Source organism: Lepidochelys olivacea (assembly GCF_965140295.1).
Source record: "Lepidochelys olivacea isolate rLepOli2 genome assembly, chromosome: 5".
In the NCBI taxonomy this organism is placed as follows: domain Eukaryota; kingdom Metazoa; phylum Chordata; order Testudines; family Cheloniidae; genus Lepidochelys; species Lepidochelys olivacea.
In genome coordinates, this window is record NC_140415.1 from 30,431,190 (window position 1) to 30,451,011 (window position 19,822).

Here is a 19,822-nt window from a genome sequence, read left to right on the forward strand (position 1 = left end):
TAGGTGCTGGAACTTGGGGTGTGGGGGGTGCTGCAGCACCCCGTGGCTTGAAGGGGTTTCCATTACATACAGGATTTACAGTTTGGTTCAATGATTCTCAGCACCCCCACTATAAAAATTTATTGCAGAACCCCTGAATGAGGGAAGAATTTGGTTCAAGTAGTACAAATTCTTAAATCAATGTTAATTTTATATATAATAAATACTGGGTGATATTTTCTAGAAACAAATGAATCACACCAGTGAAGCAAATATGAAGAAAATCAGCGTGGCAAATCTTGATAAACTTTTAGATGACTTCTCACAGATAGAAAAGGTAGGTAACAAAATTAAGCTGAAATGGCTCTTTGTTAACACTTTGTGACATCTTTTTAAATGCTTTTTTTAGTGAAATTGTCTTCAGTGTGGCATCTGCAGTTGTCATACTTGTGGAATGCGCCCCCTAGTGCCACAGAACTTCAAAATCTGTTGCAAAGTAGTGCCTATTTGTACCACACAATATCCTCTCTCATCACTGAATGTTTGGAGCCAACGCTGTAAAAAGGCTGTCGTACAAACATAATCCTGGATCTGACAGTGGATCAGACATCTGCCCTGCATAGCAATAGAATGGGCTATCTTCAGCTTTAAACCGAGCAAGTCAGGGATAGCTGGCACCAAAGACTTCAGAGCCAGGTATATCAGATCTATAGCTGTAAGGCCAGATTTCTAAAGATATTTGAAAATCCCACTCGTAGCCTATCTGCATATTCAGGTGCCAAAATACCTTTAAAAGTCTTGTTCATGGTGCTTTATTCACCAATGAGCATCAAGACCTCATTGGCACAGGGAACACCTCAGAGAAGCGGCCCCTCTGGTACCAAAACTTTATCAGTGCTGAGGCCACTTTGGCTTCTAGATAATATGACAGAGCAGCTCTCACCAGCACCAGTTGCTAATATTAAGTAAGCACTTACTGGTGTGTTGGTGCATTGGTGCTAGACTCCTTCAGTACCAAAGAGCTTTTTCCGTTGGAACAAGTCATGCAGATACTTTTTCCGTGCAGGAATTGTCCAAGGAAATTGCAGCAACAGTGAGGACCTCTTTTAAGTATGATCTCCTAAGCATCAAGCAGTTCATTTTAAGGATGTATCACTTCCTCAAAGATTGCACACTTTCAGAGATATTACTGCAATTTTTATTTAATTAGAACGACTCAGCCCAAATTCCTAAGGGATTGTACTGCTCACTAGATTCCCACAGTGGGAATATGCAGAGGCCACCTCAAGAGAAAATAATGATTTTCCATAAAAACTGTGGTTATACAACAGTGTTGTCTCTGCATATTCACACTACCTGCCCACCTTGACTCTTCCTCAGAATTCTACTCATATGGGGCCTTCGTCAACTCCACTGAAATTAAGAGGGATTCCCATTGAGTTCAATGGGAGCTGGATCTGGCCCATAATGTTCTGGAGTTTAGTGGAAGAAATTGAGTCAGTAGAGCTACACTACAGTACAGCCCTTTTATAACGACTGTCATTATCATTACCTTCCTCTCCTCTTTTCCAACACCAAGGTTGGATAGGGCCAAGATTATGAGCAGATGCTGTCCACATCAGTTTTGAGTTACTATTTTAGTCTACTGAGGGGGTTGCCTGGATGGTTTTATATATACCACTCTCTCCTGGGACATCCATGGCTTCTTTCACTATGCACTCTTCCATAGAGAATAATTTTAGGGTGTCAGTATGAGGTTATTTTAGCAACATCTCCAACTATTGTAGTTGGCACCTTCTGATGATTGTATTTAACTACTGCACTTTGAGTCTTCTACAGATGTCATCATTAGGCATGACAAGGTTAAGTAGACAGGTATGGCACAGGCCCCTCATTTTAAATGTGTGCAGCTTTTACTCCAGACACTTAGTCTGTACCCATGTTTCCTAATTGTAAAGTAATGTGGACACATGGGTGTATATAATCTGGTTTTAGCTGTCGTGGACACTGATTTAAGATTCCAATTGTTTTTATTCAGGCACACAAACATTCTGCTGGCGTTAGCAATCCACTTGTTGATGTCATCATCCTAATAGCTGTCATGTATTATGATGGAGATCAAGTAGCAAAAGCTGTCCACTTGGTCGATGTCTACACCAATCATGACTAGTGTAGCCTATTTCTTTGATTTTTTGATGTTACCATTAGTTTGGTCTTTTGTCATTCTTTTTTAATCCCCGTTCTCTGACTGCTGTGTACAGGTTGGTTGCAACTTTTTGGTTGTATTCCTCCAGAGGCATTATCACTACAATATCGCCTACAAGGTCAAGGTGATTGATAATTTCCCCCCATTATCATCCAACTTCCATCAGTACTACCAAGCGTGTTGGACAAGATGTTTTCTAAATATAGAGCAAAAACCTTGGCTTGAATATTTAGTTCTGCAAGAAGGAGCTTACAGAGCCCGAATGGATTCTGCTTCCCAAAGATTCCCACAGCTCTGCAGCTTGGACGGGGACATCCCTAAGCTTGAATATGAAGAAGCAATACTCTGAAAGACCATTTCCATAGTAACCATTATCAGAGAGGAGCCTAAACCTTTAATTATCTACAATGCAAGCCTCTAACACCTAACTTCATTTCTTTACGGCTAAATCATAATGGCAGTATAATAGACCTGGGAGGGAGGCACTGAACTATTCTGTAAACCTCAGCTCAATGTTGTTGGTTTTTTGTTTGGTTTGATTTGGGATTAGTTTTTTGTTTGGTTTTTGTAACTTTCACTTGAAAAACCAGAGATTTAGATTGAAAATTTAGAACAAAAGGATTTAATTTAGCATTAACCTACAGATATTTCAATATTTTTTTGAAGAAAATATGTGAAATTGATGGAAAGAATAGCCTTCTGGATCTTCAGCTGGAAAAATGTAATAGGTTATTAACATTAAGCCAATCGAAGGAAGACTCAATAAAAGAGGGTAAGCATTATTTTAATGCTTAAAAATACAGTTGATTCCATTCTTGTATTTGACAATTCAAAAAATAATTCCACTATCTTCCATCATAAAATGTACAATAATAACTTAGTAAGGAACGTAAGATATCCTATTAATAAAGCAATTTTCTACAAGACTTTGGAGCCAATCCAGTCAGATGTCCTATTTAAATGTATGGTAGACAAGAATGTTGATTAATTCATAACAGACTCAATATGAAAGGTAGAAGGCCAAGGGGAGACGATTACAGTAATCATGCCAAGGCATGGACAAGAGTTTTAGCAGTACAGATAGTCAAGAAAGGTCAGATTTTGGTAATGTTAAAGAAGCGGTGACAGAATTTGGAAAGAGGGTGGATACAGAGGAAGAAGTAAAAAGAAGAGTTGAAGATTACTCCAAGCTTTCAAGCCTGGGAGACTGGAGGGGCTTGTAGCAAAGGAGAAGGATCTGGAAGAAAGGTAATTTCTGGTTAGGAAAAGTTTGAGAAGGTGGTGGGATGTTCAAGAGGAGATTTTCAGAGACATTTGGTAATGGTGAGAGTGGAGAAGGGGAAGATATCAAGGGTATAGACAACAGACGTTAGCTGCTCCCCTGATAACTAGTGAAGCAGCAAACATTTAGCACAATATTGCTTTTTTTATGTAGGCAAAACTCCCAGTGGGCCCACAGTTAATTGTCAAGGTGTTTTGTTTGTTTTTTTTTAAATCAATCACACAGGTATAACCATATGGAAAATTTGTCAAGATATGTCTTACAGACATGGTCACATTAAGGCATAATTCTTGGGATTGGGGATTCTTAATCACAAGTGGTTTACATTCAAATAGGGGTGGAGCAGCAAGCATTGGTTCAGTCTGCAGCTAGTTTCTCTCCACTGCCTTGCCTACTAGGTATACTGACTGGGTTGCCTCATTTGTGAATATCACCAAGGATTCAAAATGAAAGGAAGACAAGAGCCGTCCAGGGGTGTTGGAAAAATATTATTAAAATATAATAAAAATTTCCACAAGATGTATGCAGCAAAGGTTTTCAAAATGTGCTTGGACTAGAGCCCTGCACGGGACTTTTTAAAATCCTACTTCCACCCGCTCCTGCTATTATGGCAGCGAGTCCTGCTGGACCCATGGGATCCCAGTCCCTCTGAGGGCTCTACACTAGTCTTGTGCAGGACTCTACCTTGAACCTAAAGGATGGTATATGGGCAACAAGTTTCCATCATTCTGAGTGGAGAGGCAGAACCAGTCACTGAAAATGGAGGTAGGAGTAAAGATGTGGATGCTCTCCCTCTATGGGTCATATTTGAAGAAAGTTGGTTTTCCTTGGGTCCTAATCATAAAGCATTGAGATGCAGTATGTAATCTATTTTTTAGCATGAATAAACATTATTTCTGAAAATAAGTCTGTAGGACACCCAAATAAGACATAATTTAAGGGACTGGGATTGGAAGTAAGTAAAGAAGAATTACATGATTCCTGAATAAAGAATGCAATTGTGTTCTGTAAATTATAGGTGGAGCTGAGAGCGCCACCTATTGTTAAGATCACTTGACACTAATTATGAGACCCTGTTTTTACTTGCTCTGCCAAACTTACTGTGTGTGTTGAAATTTTCCACGTAGTGTGTCTGCCTCGGGTTGAATTCTTTTAGAAATTTTCAGCAAAAATGGTTGAGCTCCTTCTCAAAATAAGGTGAGGGGAAAACACATAACTTTAGACACATTTAAAAAAATCTTACCACCTTTTTTGGTGAAAAGCTTTGTCGTCTCCATGCTTTGGAGCAGACACTTCAAATTTGGCAGTGGGGGGTATCCTTTAGCATCAGAGGTGTGCCTTTTGTTGTCTCTTTGAAAATTCTCCAAAATTTGGCCAAATTATGAGACTTGGAAGTTTGACAGGTAATTTTTCTGAAGAGTCCTTCTGTACAGAGCATATTCGAGTCTGGTACTGTAGGCGCTGAACAGGACTTTTCCTGCAATTACTGCTTCTGGCTTCTGAGGATGCTGTGGTAATGGGCACAAGAAATGAGAGCAAGGAGATTAGCTGTCTTTCCTGTGCTCTCTATGCTCCCCGTACTGGCCGCCAAGCAGTGTGAAGAGGAGGATGAAGTAGCCTACTGAAATGCAGGGGCTGGAAATTCAGAGGGGTAACGGAGGGAATAGATTGGGTGAAGGAGCCTAGGGGAAGACTGGGAGAGGAAACTGGAAGCTTAATCTAGCTCCTTGTGTACATCGTTGTTAAAGTCTTTGATTTCATGATCACATACTATTTGTTTCCACACGACCCCTACTTCATTCAGTGCAAAGGATGGATGATGCTCTGGAGTTGTATCAGGATTGTACAGTGAATGAGGTTTTGGTCTGTTGGACCCCCTGCCTTATTTGTTGCAGATGTTGGAAGATATACTGCGAATGACAGAGGATTGCAGGAAAAGAAAGGATGGCCTCAGACACAGGCAACCTTTATTCTAGCATTTCCTGACTTCTGAGTGCTTGGTTTTGCAACCTTAATATTCTTTCAATGTAGTTTTCTGTGTGTAGTTTCTAAACAGTATGAGTTTTTTAAAAGAGGCATGCACACAATATCTAATGAGGATTTTATATTTTAACATATTACAGGAGAGCCATCTTGTGTTCACATGTTAATATTGCAAATGTTTGCAAAAACTGAATAATTTTTTGCTTATAAATATGTTCTAGTTTCTGAAATTATTTACCAATAAGAAATGGCCAGTTTCCCAAACAAATACAAATTGTATTTTCATAGTGGTTTTATTTAAGATGCTGTGATGGGGTATTTAAACCTGTACTAGCATGGAAGAGGATAAGGAGCTACTTTGGGCTGGAGTAGCCCTGCCCTGTCACACCTGCAAATGGTGCCAGGACTGGAGGAGGAGTTAAAAAGAGGTAATTCCACTCAGATGGGGAACCCTGGAATGGGAACAGACTGTTGAGCTTTTCCAGCCCAGGAGAGGGGACTGACAGCTTGCAGGGCCCCTGCCCTCCAAGAAGGAGGGTGCAGAAATCCTGAGTTGAAGGAGAAAAGAACTGGAGCCCAGTGAACTCTAAAGTAGATACTGATACTCCAAGGGCCCCTCTGAAGTAAGGGAGGTCCATATGCTGGAGGGAGCTGCTTTACCTTTCTCTTGTTTAACTCCTTTTGCTGGCTATGGGCTGTTTAGTGGCATCACTTGGGACACAGAGAAGGGATCAGACAGTCTCAAGGCCCCAGTAAGAAGGTGAGTGCTGACATGCTAAAAAGATGACCTGCGACACCTGTTGGGATGGGGGTGGAGTAATTGACTTGTGTGTGTGCACTCCCCATGTAGCCTAAAGGGGGTGCTCACCACAGAAAGATTTGTAACAGATGGAAAACTGGAACAAAGTACAGAGCTGCATACTCTTTGAATTTCTCCAACTTTGGTCTGGATTATAAAACACATGTTAATATCTGATATCCAAAAGGGGAAAAGAGAGATTGGACAATAAAAAAACCTTATGTTTATTTAGGAGCTATGTCTAAATTAATCCTCCTTCACCTTCTACTTAATAGCCAAATTTAAATTCAATTAAGAAGAAATGGAAGAATATCAGAAACAATATCTCCATTTAAAATAAATTTGATGAAATTTGAAGATGCATTTAGCCTTCATCTGTTGGTATTTCCAATAAAATGTGAGACTTAGAACACACAAAAACTATATAAATTATCAAGGTACTGGTTCCTCTCGTCCTGTAATCTTCAGAATTAATAATCCCACCAGTGTCATTGTATATTACATTAAAAAAACTATATTAATTAAACATTAAGGTTGCAGAGTCAAACACTAAAAGTTAGGAAATGACAGAATTCGAATAATAGCATCATAGAAGTGTAGGACTAAAAGAGACCTCAATAGGCCATCTAGTCTACTCCCCTGCACTCAAGGCAGGTCTAAATAATAACTAAACCATTCCTGACAGGTGTTTGTCTAACCTGTGTTTAAACATCTCCACTGATGGAGATTCCTCAGCCTCCCTAGGCAATTTGTTTCAGTGCTTAACTATCCTGACCACTGTTCCCTCTAAGCTGTGTGTGTGTACGTGAACACAGATGCTAAACCCCATGCGCACGGCGAAACACCGTGCGCACAAAAATTTGCACAGAAGAAATTTTTTACGCAAATGGTCTGTCAAAAATTTGAGGGAACATTGATCCTGACAGTTAGGAAGTTTTTCCTAATGTCCAACCTAACCTTCTCTTGCTGCAATTTAAGCCCATTGTTTCTTGTCCTATCTTCAGAGAACAGTTTTCACCCTCCTCCTTGTAATAACCTTTTATGTACTTGAAAACTGTTATGACGTACGTACGTCCTGTCCCCCACCCAGTATTCTTTCTTCAGACTAAACAAACCCAATTTTTTCAATCTTTCCTCATAGGTCATTTTTTCTAGACCTTTAATCATTTTTGTTGCTCTTCTCTGCAAAATGGGAATAATAACATCTTACCTCACAGGGGCGTTAATATAAATTAATTAATGTTTGTGAAACACTCAAATGCTACAGTAACGAGTGCCATAGAACAGTCCCTGAGAAACTTAATAATTCTGTACTCATAACAGGGCTTGAATGATGTGCAATAATGCAGAATGGAGCCACAAACTGAATGATGAGAAAATGAAATATTGCATAGCTGCTCCTTCAGTGAGCACCATTCATCCTGTGCACTGAATGAAGGGGCCGCTTTAAAAAAAAATGTGAAAATGTAATTAAAGACTGTATCATAATGCATATGCACAAAGCAACCAAATTAAGATTTTAAGGTTACCTTAATTTTGTCATTGCTTTGCTGTTGGGTGCTTAACTTCACAACCTTAACATTCTTTTAATGCAGTTTTTGTATGTAATTTCCTAGGTTTAAAAAAACCCCTGAAAAAACAGAAATTCTATCATGTTAGCACCATATTTACACCCACTTGGTCCATCAGCAGGCTTGGAACCTTTAGATCTAAAGAAATCTCTGCTGCTTAATCTAACAGAGTAACTGGTAGAAGTAGTAGGTTGTCATTGTTTTATGTGGGTCAAGCACTAGTTAAATGAGGCACACGTTTGCCAGTGGATTTCACAGGTATTTATTGACAGCAGAGGAATGTTGACATTTAAGGAGCCTTGTTCTGTTCAAGAGTTTGAGGGCAGCATACTTTAAGAGTTGTAGGCTCTTCGTCCTTGGCCTTCCATTATGTTTTTGTCCCAGTCTTTGTCCTCCACCCCCACCGCACTTTGGCTCCTCATCTAAGTCTCATTCCCCTTCCACCAGCCCCCTTGATTCTGTGTCCCGGTCCCCTGGTTTAGGGTCCCATTCTTCTCCCAACTGCTGCCTCTTGGTTCACAGTTTCAGTCCCTCCCTGGTTTCTCATCCCACTTCCCCCTCTACCTACCCCCGCCTAAGTCTCCACCATGGCACCATGCCCCAGTTTACCTCCTCCTCTACATTCCAGTCCTCCTCCTCCTTGCTGCCTAGGCTCCAGCAGTTAGAACACAGGACAGACAGCCTTCCTGCTTTCACTTCCTGTGCTTGATGCCCCAAGAAGCCCCTGGTATTGTGAATAGTTCTCTGAAAACATTCAGTCAATGTGCAGCAGCAGTCAAAAAAACTAACAAAATGTTGGGAATAATTAGGAAAGGGATAGATAATAAGACAAAGTATCATATTGCCTATATATAAATTCATAGTATGCCCACATCTTGAATACTGTGTGCAGATCTGGTTGCTGCATTTCAAAAAAGATATCTTGAAATTAGTAAAGGTACAGAAAAGGGCACAAAAATGATTAGGGGCATGGAACAGCTTTCATATGAGGAGAGATTAATAAGACGGGGACTTTTCAGCTTAAAAATGAGACAACTAAGAAGGGATATGATAGAGGTCTATAAAATCATGACTGGTATGGAGACAGTAAATAAGGAAGTGTTATTTACTCCTTCTCATAACACAAGACCTAGGGATCACCAAATGAAATTAATAGGCTGCAGGTTTAAAACGAACAAAAGGAAGTATTTCTTCACACAGTACAGTCAACCTGTGGAACTCTTTGTCAGAGGATGTTGTGAAGGCCAAGACTATAGCTGGTTTCAAAAAATAACTAGATAAGTTCATGGAGGATGGGTCCATCAATAGCTATTAGCCAGGATGGGCAGGGATGCAAAACCATGCTCAGAAGTGTCCCTAGCCTCTGTTTGCCAGAAGCGGGGAAAGGGTGACAGAGGATGGATCACTTGAGGATTACTTGTTCTGTTCATTCTCTCTGGGGCACCTGCCATTGGCCACTGTCAGAAGACAGGATACTGAGCTAAATGGACCATTGGTTTGACCCAGTATGGCCATTCTTATATTCTTATATTGCAAAGAAATTCCTGTTCATCCCTGTTTGGATTATGCCCCATGCAAATAGAATCTTCAGAGAATTTAGCTGCCAAACTCTAAAAGGTCTCTACTGAACATGTGCAAATTAAGATTTTCAGAGGCTCAAAACTTGGCCAAGTTCAGGGAGATTTTCACAGGAATGGCAATAGGCACATCCCTAACATCAGCATGACCCCCCACTTCCTGGCCAAATTACAAGTCTCTGTTCTGAAGTAGGGAGGTGCTAGAGCTTCTCAACAAAAGAGTTGTAAGAATTTTTTTAACATGGCAGAAAACAATGTATTCTTCCCTCATTTTGTTCTGAGAATTGTCTGAACTATTTTTACTGAAGTTTTCATTAAACAGAATCATACTGAGGCAGACACCTAGTGTGGAAAATTTCTGTTCAAACACTTAACATTTGGCAAAGCTTTAAGTGACTGAAAACAGGTTTGTTCTTACAATGGACAGTGTCGGGAAACCTGACTATAGATGTCATTGCCTGTACTACCTCTAATAGGTATAACATGGATTTGTACATTTGGAAAAGTCTGTAACTGAACACTGAAATAGTTGTAAGATTGTTTTTCCTTGAAGTACCTGCTACCTGTTACAAAAGACCACTCATTGTTAAATAAGATATTTATGGTTGTTTTCAGTTCTTAGAGTGGAATCCTAAAATGAAAATAATGAAAAAATTATTGAAAAATAATATATTTATATTTCTTTTTGTTTGTTTAGAATATGCCACTCTCCAGAATGTGATAAAAGGTCTAAGACAAACAATTGAAAATCAGTGTAACCTGAGAGGTAAAAAAAACAAACACACAAAATCCTGTAAAGTATATTGCATTATATTTTAGAACAAATATGCATCTACTGAATAAACAAGGAGATTCCTAATTCACATGTAATCCTTTTGTTAGACCAATCTTTAACTGCCAATCAGAAAACACAACAAAATTAAATTTAAAAAGAAACAAACCTATCATTTCATATGTACCTAAGTTTAAGTGTGTGATACACAATAAAGGTCTTTTCCTGCAGTTCTACACATACAAAAATTGCTTTATCTTCAATGGGAGTTTTGCCTGAATGAGGATTTATATCCTGAATTTGTGGTTTGTTTTTTATTTCTTAGCAGTGCAAGAAATCTTGCAAGAAATCAAGGTAGTGTAAATCACTTTTTTTAAGTGCTCTGTAATCCAGCAAAGCACTTAATCATGTGCTTACACATGCATTAGTGCTTTCCTGGGTCAAGGAAGCCTAGGCTTTAGTTTGATAATGTTCTTAAAATGCAGCTATCATCCAGAAATACTTTGATCTAGGTAGTTATTATTAGATATTATTTTGAAATTAAATGATAAATATATTTGTAATGTTTTGTCTTATTTTTGATACACATCATAATTAGAAGCAGACGGTTATACTCATAAAGATGTTGATTTCTGTGAAATCTCTGCTTCTTCTGAATTGTTACTTGTGAAATTCACCCTTTATGAAGGGCCAGCAGAAACTATGTTCTTGTTAAGTGCTCCTTGAGCCTGTGCATTTAAGTGGTACTTAGGCCTTGTGCTGGGAAGTGAATTTTCCCTAGAATGAATGCCATCTCTCTTTCACTTATTAGTTTCACATTAATAAAAGTATGATATCCAGTTCTAATCAGCTCATCTTGTATTCTGTCAGTTTGCCCAATATTTTGCATTTACAGGTTTAAACTTTGCTTAGTTCTAATTATCTGCTACTGGCTTATAAACCATCTATTCTATGTTAGTACGTCTGAATTGTTCAATACGGTTTTTAATTTTTCTGTGATATTGACAGTCTTAGAGACATTTCCTCCATGCTTTTTTCTCCTTGTGTTTACTTCATGCCCTCTCCCCATATTTACCCTACAACTTTGTTTATCTCTAGAACCTTGATATCATCGGCTATGCCCATTCCAAATACTCCCCCAGCTTCTCATAATGCTAATAAAATATTACACCCCTTCAGGAAAATGCTGATAGAATGTATATCATGTAAATAGACTCCCTGAGGGAGTACTTCTGCTGTCCTTCAGAAATGGTGATTTCTTTCACCCATTTTAGAAATCCTCCTTGTGCTGTTTTAACTAAGACATCCTGCCTAATTCATTTACTGGACAGTGTCAATCTTGAAGAATAGAATGCAGTGAGAGAAAATTGTCCAAATTTGAATTTTTGCCAGTCATACATTAATGTCACAAATTTTACTACATGTGCATAGTCTTAAAAATGATTGTGTGTGTGTATTGAGTTTCTTAGTTTCTTTCTGTGTACTATTTTTATGGAAAGATTTTTTTTGAAAAAAGACTCCACAGTTTTCAAATGTCCTTGTAGTCTTAGTCTCTGGTCTCCAGTTTGATGACCTTGATTTGTTTCCAGTATCAACTTTTAGCAACAAAAATGTCTACAAGTATGAAACCAAAAGCTAGAGAAAAGTATTAGCAGATGATTTAGATCTAACAACCCCTGCCTTCTAAAAGAATCATGACCATCCAAATTTGTGAATTTTTGAATACATAACTCATAATGCAGCGTTTTATGTTGATGACAGCTAAGCAAAATAGATTAAAATATACATATATTATATATATAAAAAAGCTAAGAGTCTGCTCAATGCACATCAACTAATAAGAAAGGATCAAATCCTGCAAGACACTGCGCCATCTAATTTCCATGGGAGTCAGACATTTAAACACCTTTGAGGATCTGGGCCTCTGAGTGTCTCCTGTCAGCTACTGAGCAACCTCAACTCACGTTAGCCTCTATGGGAGCTATGAGCATTCAGCATGTAAAAGGAGGTGCTCTGCACCTCTGCCCTGTTCCTCCATAATTCCTACTGAAATCCATGGGAATTTTGTGTGGGAAACAGCATTAGGACTGGTGGCTTAAAGGGCTTTCATTACCCAAGTGAAAGTGATTCAGCTCCCCTTATTGAAGCTTTACTGTCCCATTTACCATCTGTCTGGGAGGTAGGTTGGCCCTCTTTTTAACAAATGAGCCAGGACTCTAAAGTACTGATTCTCATTTGTTCTAAAGCCACTTTACACCACTCCAGCAGTGTAAAGGACCTTAAAAGGGTGTATATATAATTTACTCCCACTTTATGGCTCCTTTACACTGGTGTAAAGTGGCAATAGTATCTATGAGAATCAGCCTTAAATAAAAAGAAAAGGAGTACTTGTGGCACCTTAGAGACTAACAAATTTATTTGAGCATAAGCTTTCGTGAGCTACAGATCACTTCATCAGGTGCATGCAGTGGAAAATACAGTAGGGGGATTTTATATAACAGAGAACATGAAACAATGGGTATTACCATACATACTGTAACGGGAGTGATCAGGTAAGATGAGCTATTACCAGCAGGAGAGAGGGGGAGAAAAAAAAAACAAGAAAAAAAAACCCTTTTGTAGTGATAATCAAGGTGGGCCATTTCCAGCAGTTGACAAGAACGTGTGAGGAACAGTATGGGGGGAAAATAAACATGGGGAAATAGTTTTACTTTGTGTAATGACACATCCACTCCCAGTCTTTATTCAAGCCTAACTTAATGGTGTCCAGTTTGCAATTAATTCCAATTCAGCAGTCTCTCGTTGGAGTCTGTTTCTGAAGTTTTTTGTTGTTGTAATATTGCCACTTTTAGGTCTGTAATCGAGTGACCAGAGAGATTGAAGTGTTCTCCGACTGGTTTTTGAATGTTATAATTCTTGATGTCTGATTTGTGTCTATTTATTCTTTTACGTAGAGATTGTCCGGTTTGGCCAATGTACATGGCAGAGGGGCATTGCTGGCACATGATGGCATATATGACATTGGTAGATGTGCAGGTGAACTAGCCTCTGATAGTGTGGCTGATGTGATTAGACCCTATGATGGTGTCCCCTGAATAGATATGTGGACACAGTTGGCAATGGGCTTTGTTGCAAGGATAGGTTCCTGGGTTAGTGTTTTTGGTGTGTGGTTGCTGGTGAGTATTTGCTTCAGGTTGGGGGGCTGTCTGTAAGCAAGGACTGGACTGTCTCCCAGGATCTGTGAGAATGATGGGTCGTCCTTGATGATGCATTGTAGATCCTTGATGATGCGTTGGAGAGGTTTTAGTTGGGGGCTGAAGGTGATGGGTAGTGACGTTCTGTTATTTTCTTTGTTGGGCCTGTCCTGTAGTAGGTAACTTCTGGATACTCTTCTGGCTGTGTCAGTCTGTTTTTTCACTTCAGCAGGTGGGTATTGTAGTTGTAAGAACGCTTGATAGAGATCGTGTAGGTGTTTGTCTCTGTCTGAGGGGTTGGAGCAAATGAGGTGGTATCGTAGAAGCCTTAAATAAGAATCAGGTATCTTCTGAGATTCACTGACAGGATATGGGAAGGGAAGGTCATGCCTGACTAATCTAATCGCCTTTTATGATGAGATTACTGGTTCTGTGGATGAAGGGAAAGCAGTGGATGTATTGTTTCTTGACTTTAGCAAAGCTTTTGACATGGTCTCCCATAGTATTCTTGTCTGCAAGTTAAGGAAGTATGGGCTGGATGAATGCACTATAAGGTGGGTAGAAAGCTGGCTAGATTGTCGGGCTCAACGGGTAGTGATCAATGGCTCCATGTCTAGTTGGCAGCCGGTATCAAGTGGAGTGCCCCAAGGGTCGGTCCTGGGGCCGGTTTTATTCAATATCTTCATAAATGATCTGGAGGATGGTGTGGATTGCACTCTCAGCAAATTTGCGGATGATACTAAACTGGGAGGAGTGGTAGATATGCTGGAGGGGAGGGATAGGATACAGAAGGACCTAGACCAATTGGAAGATTGGGCCAAAAGGAATCTGATGAGGTTCAATAAGGATAAGTGCAGGGTCCTGCACTTAGGACGGAAGAACCCAATGCACAGCTACAGACTAGGGACCGAATGGCTAGGCAGCAGTTCTGCGGAAAAGGACCTAGGGGTGACAGTGGACGAGAAGCTGGATATGAGTCAGCAGTGTGCCCTTGTTGCCAAGAAGGCCAATGGCATTTTGGGATGTATAAGTAGGGGCATAGCGAGCAGATCGAGGGACGTGATCGTTCCCCTCTATTTGACATTGGTGAGGCCTCATCTGGAGTACTGTGTCCAGTTTTGGGTCCCACACTTCAAGAAGGATGTGGATAAATTGGAGAGAGTCCAGCGAAGGGCAACAAAAATGATTAGGGGACTGGAACACATGAGTTATGAGGAGAGGCTGAGGGAGCTGGGATTGTTTAGCCTGCAGAAGAGAAGAATGAGGGGGGATTTGATAGCTGCTTTCAACTACCTGAAAGGGGGTTCCAAAGAGGATGGCTCTAGACTGTTCTCAATGGTAGCAGATGACAGAACGAGGAGTAATGGTCTCAAGTTGCAGTGGGGGAGGTTTAGATTGGATATTAGGAAAAACTTTTTCACTAAGAGGGTGGTGAAACACTGGAATGCGTTACCTAGGGAGGTGGTAGAATCTCCTTCCTTAGAGGTTTTTAAGGTCAGGCTTGACAAAGCCCTGGCTGGGATGATTTAACTGGGAATTGGTCCTGCTTTGAGCAGGGGGTTGGACTAGATGACCTTGTGGGGTCCCTTCCAACCCTGATATTCTATGATTCTATGATTCTATGATATAATCTCAAAGCCTTGGTGGCTATCACTAAATTCTTTCTAGGAATTAAGACACTATCCTTAGCTAAGAGATTTGCTGTCTAATTAAAGGCAGACTGAGGGCCAGAGTCCTATTTTGTAAAATGTTCTCTAAGGCTCTAGGATCTGATTGCCCCAAGCAAAAGACATGTTAATTAGCTATCAGGTTTTTCTAATCTTCTGTCATACAGTTCCCACTATAACATCTTTATCCATAAAAATAAGTGTTAACATCCAGAGGCAATGAAACATCTTAGAAGGGCATGACATTTTAGTAAGGTTTGTTTTGCCAAATAAAGTTTAGAAGTCCTTTCAACTTGGCAAGTGTTCACTAATTCCATCAAAAGGGATTAATTCAACAAGATTTACTCAATACTGCTGAAATAAATAAGGCTTAATAACATAATGAACTATTAAATCCATATCAATTATAAGGCTTGAACTCATAAAGTGGACCTAGAAGATCGCTGAATTGATTAATAGGTGATTATAGGGTCTAGAATTTCTGGCAAAATAACATGTATCATCCGTATGAAGAGTCAGTTTGTTATTTCTCTTGCCTGTTGAAACTCTATGAAAATCCTTTGCCTGTATTAGGTTTTTAATAATGGTTTGTGCATAAATCCAATGATACGGGGCATAGACAATCTGAGTTGTGATTTTCCCCAGCCTAAAAAATACTACTGAAAATATTGGGGAAAAAACAAGGTTTTCTGAGGTGAAATATAAATCGCTTACACTATATGATTCACTTCAGAAGCAATCCCTAAGACACAAAAAGGAACACATACTATTCAAAATGCAAAGATTGCATTTCTATAAGTAAAACAAAAGTATGCTATAACTGAGTCCCTAGCCAACTAAGTAGTTAGGCCAATCACTCTTTTGTGTCTGTCCTTAAACATTACTATACTTTTACCAAAATAATTTGCTCTTTCAGCACCTATGCTACTAAGTTTGAAACAAATTTGTTCAAATGGAAAGGTACCATGCACAAGTTCTGAATTTTTCAGTTTTGCCTTTGTGTGGTTCCCGTTCTTTGTTGTTAAGCAAATGAAGCCAGATTTCCAGAGACTGTAATAATAGTGTTCTTTGCCCAGTGGTTCTCAAACTTTTGTACTGGTGACCCCTTCACATAGCAAGCCTCTGAGAGCGACCTCCCTTATATAAAAAAAGTGTTTTTAGTTTATATTTAACACCATTATAAATGCAGGAAACAAAGCAAGGTTTGGGGTGGAGGTGACAGCTCGCGACCCCCCATGTAATAACCTCATGACCCCCTGAGGGGTCATCCCAGTTTGAGATTCTCTGCCTTAGCCTCTCATCTGTCAACTCTCTCCAAAATTTCCAATTGTTTTTGCAAATTTATTCCTTCTTTGTAGAATCCTTTGTTCTGCAGAATGTGTGCTGTATTTTGATCAAAAACCTCTTCTGTTTCATAAAATGTCAACAGACTTACAGTAGTTGGATGCAAGTGTAGAGACACAATATTACTGAGAGTTCCAACAACAGTTATTGGGAAACTCAGTAGTAATCTCCCCTTTTTCAACCAACCAACCACCCACAAAGTTGATGATGGTTGCAGAATTTCTGAACTTCCGCACTGTGCTTTAGGATTGTGTTAGGTGTTACTTCTTTCTCAAGAAGGTTTAAATATTGTGCTGAACATTCATACCTCAGAAGTTTAGGACAATTGTATCTGAGAGGTTCCTTCATTATTTTAATTTTATTTTGTTGTCTGAGCAAATGGCAAAGAGCTTCATGTCGTACTTTTGTTTGTATTCTTGGATGGCATACTCTGCAATTTGGACAATATTCTGCAGTTTTCATTTTAGATGTAGTAGAAACAATAATGTTACATATGAATGCATTTTTCCCTTTATGGATGGTTGAAACCATTGTTGGGTCATTTCCCATATTTGACCAAACTTCCTGTATTAATGTCAATGTTGATTCTTTTAGTTTTCCATTTACTATTTCTTCTAGTTTTTCACCTGCAGCATACAGTAGCAGACCTGTGAGTTCACATCTGTCAGGAGGAATACATTCAGGGTGAAATGCTTCAACCATTTCTTTATACTACTCATTTTGTGCTATGTCGAAAGCAATGTTGTCATAAAAGTGGGTTGCAATTTTCTTTTCTAGTTCAAGTCTTTTCCTTTCTGTTTCCATAGGTGTCCACTAATTGTGTGTTCCTCATTTGCTGCAAACCCAACCTGAGACATATACAGTCTGATTTTCAGAAATTCTGAGCACTCATGATTAAGGCTACAATTTTGTCATTGAGGTCATGGAAGTCATGGAATCCATGAGTTCCAGAGACCGCCGTGACTTCCTTCCCACAGTGGCTGGGAGCTGCAGATTCTCCCCGCTGCCCACTGTGGCCAGGAGATGTGGGGGCCCCCCAGAGCTCCTAGCCACCACGTGTGGTAGGGATACCCCGCAGCCCTCGGCCACCACGGGCAACAGGGGCTCCCGGAAGGTCCAAGCCACCGCGGGCACCAGGAGACCCCACAGCTCCCGGCCTCCACAAGAGGCAGGGGGGACCCTGCAGTTCCCAGCCACTGTAGTCAGCAGGGGGGACCTGGGAGCTCCCAGCTGTGGGCAGCAGGGGGACCCCGGAGCTACGAGCCACAGGCGGGGAGACCCTTTAGCTCCAAGCCCCCATGGGTGGTGGGGGGCCCTGGAACTGCCCAGCCATCACTGGGGACTCTGCAGCTCCCAATTTTCTCATGGATATTTTTAGTAAAAGTGACGGACATGTCACGGGCTTCCGTGAAGTTTTCTTTATTGCCCGTGATCTGTCTGTGACTTTTACTAAAAATATCCATGAGAAAATCTTAGCCATACTCATGATTGCAACTGAACTCGAGGGAACTGCAGATGCTCAGCACCTCTGAAAAATCAGGTCCTGGATGCTTCAAGGCACCCAAAGTTAGTGGGCACTCTCTGTACCTTAGTTTTTCATCTGTAAAACTGGGATAATAATACTTCTCTACCTCACAGGGGTGTTGTGATGATAAATTCATTAATTTTTGAGAGGCTCTGAGATGGAAAACTGTGAGGAAGTTTATAATTCTGTATTCAGTGCAGGATTTGGATGGAGTTTAGTAAGTAAAGAATGAGGCCACACATTGAATAATGCGGGTAAAAAGAAAGCTTGAACAGTTGCTTCAGTTCACTCAGTCCAGTCCAGTCTGTGCACTAAATGACACAAAAATAGGATGAGCACGTGTAATTAATGTTTGTAAATGAATATGTACAAGGGGGCAAAAATAAGGTTACATGGACAACCTTAATTCTGGTATTTCCTAAATGTTGAGTACTTAACTTTGCAACCTTAAAAATGTTCTTTTAATAGTTAATTTTTATATGATTTAATACAGCAGCACCCCAGAGGTCACACTCAGTACTGGGGTCCCACTGTGCTAAGTGCTGTACAAACATCTGTAAAGACTTCATTCCTGATCCAAAGATTTTAGCATCTAAAATTCTGATCAACTAAATCAATTATTATAAGGTTCTTCCAAATTAATAAGACTGAGACAAATACTATAAATAAACAATAATTGTGCTTTTAAAAAAGTTTTAAAATGTATTAGAAACCACAAAGATGTAATAAAGGGTGTGGTAATGGAATCTACTACTAAATAAGAAGTTTTATTTTAAGGTTCAGATGGATAATAAAACTACATACAAAAGTATTTCCTTATTCTGACTGTTGTTCAAAAAAATGAAATCTCATCAATTCCATCTGATGCAATATTTTATTTATACAGATGAAAATGAAAGGCTGAAGAATAATACCCGTCTCTTGGAAGAGAAATTAAAGGTTCATGAACAGGTGAGACATGACTGGGCAGTCTGTATTCAAAGCAATAGGGCTTATATATCTATATTTCCCTTGACTGGAGCATCTCAAGCAATGGTTTACAGGTTTTCATGTTCTCAGGGGCATGGTATTGAACTTTGGGGAAATTCTATGGCCTCTGTTATATGGCAGGTCAGACTAGGTGATCACAATGGTCCCTTTTGACTTTGGAATCTATGAATCATTCCTGAAAGGGCTGTGGCTGAACTGAATTATTCTTTTAATTTATCTTATTATTGCTCTTCTGAAGCTGATCTTGCACATAAAAACAGATGAGCAGCTGTTTAAAGGTCAGATCAGTACAGATAAGAGGTGATGTTTTGGAGAGCCAGGGTAGGTCTTGTAAGGTGCTGAGCACTCTGGCTCAGTCCAGCAAAGTACTTAAATATGTGCTTTCCTTTAAAGGCACTTAACTTTAAATTCAAATACTCACATGTTTAAATTTACAGGAATATAAGAATCAAATTGACAAACTTGTGACAGAAATTAAAAACAAAGAGGAAGAATACAAAATGGAATTAACAAAGGTTCATTGTGACATGAGCAGAAAATGTAAGTTTTCTGAATGCTGCACTAAGTTTTAATGATGCTGAGATATGACATATCCAAATCAAAATCACCAGCTGTTTATATATGTTCTGTATCTCTTTTTCACTGTTTCATATTGTTCAGGAAACTTATAGGTAGCACATTTTGTACCTATTTGAGACCTTTTTGTAGGTAATTTAAAAGCAAAGTTTCTATAGACGTCTAAGACCCTCTGAAAAGATATTCCTGCCTACAATAAGGGATAAGGGTGAGTTCCACTTAACAGATTATATTTATTTGTTTAATTTGAAATGTATTACTTGTAAAATATTGAACTCTGTGTGTGTGTGTGCGTGTATACATGTAACCCTTCTGCCCATCAGAGTTGGCAGCAACAAAGGCTGGGTTCAATATCTA

At 39.5% G+C, this 19,822-nt stretch overlaps 1 protein-coding gene across 1 annotated transcript in view; it reads left to right on the forward strand.

Moving 5' to 3' along the window:
• Positions 1 to 253: 253 nt before the first annotated feature.
• CCDC152 (coiled-coil domain containing 152) overlaps positions 254 to 19,822 on the forward strand; it is a gene marked incomplete at its 5' end in the record, with an annotated part of 34,733 nt that continues 15,164 nt past the window's right edge. The window contains 5 exons of the mRNA XM_084629598.1: positions 254 to 316; positions 2,852 to 2,957; positions 10,095 to 10,163; positions 18,786 to 18,850; positions 19,327 to 19,429. Of these exons, the coding sequence (XP_084485724.1) occupies positions 254 to 316; positions 2,852 to 2,957; positions 10,095 to 10,163; positions 18,786 to 18,850; positions 19,327 to 19,429 (406 nt within the window). The remainder of the gene's footprint in view (positions 317 to 2,851; positions 2,958 to 10,094; positions 10,164 to 18,785; positions 18,851 to 19,326; positions 19,430 to 19,822) is intronic.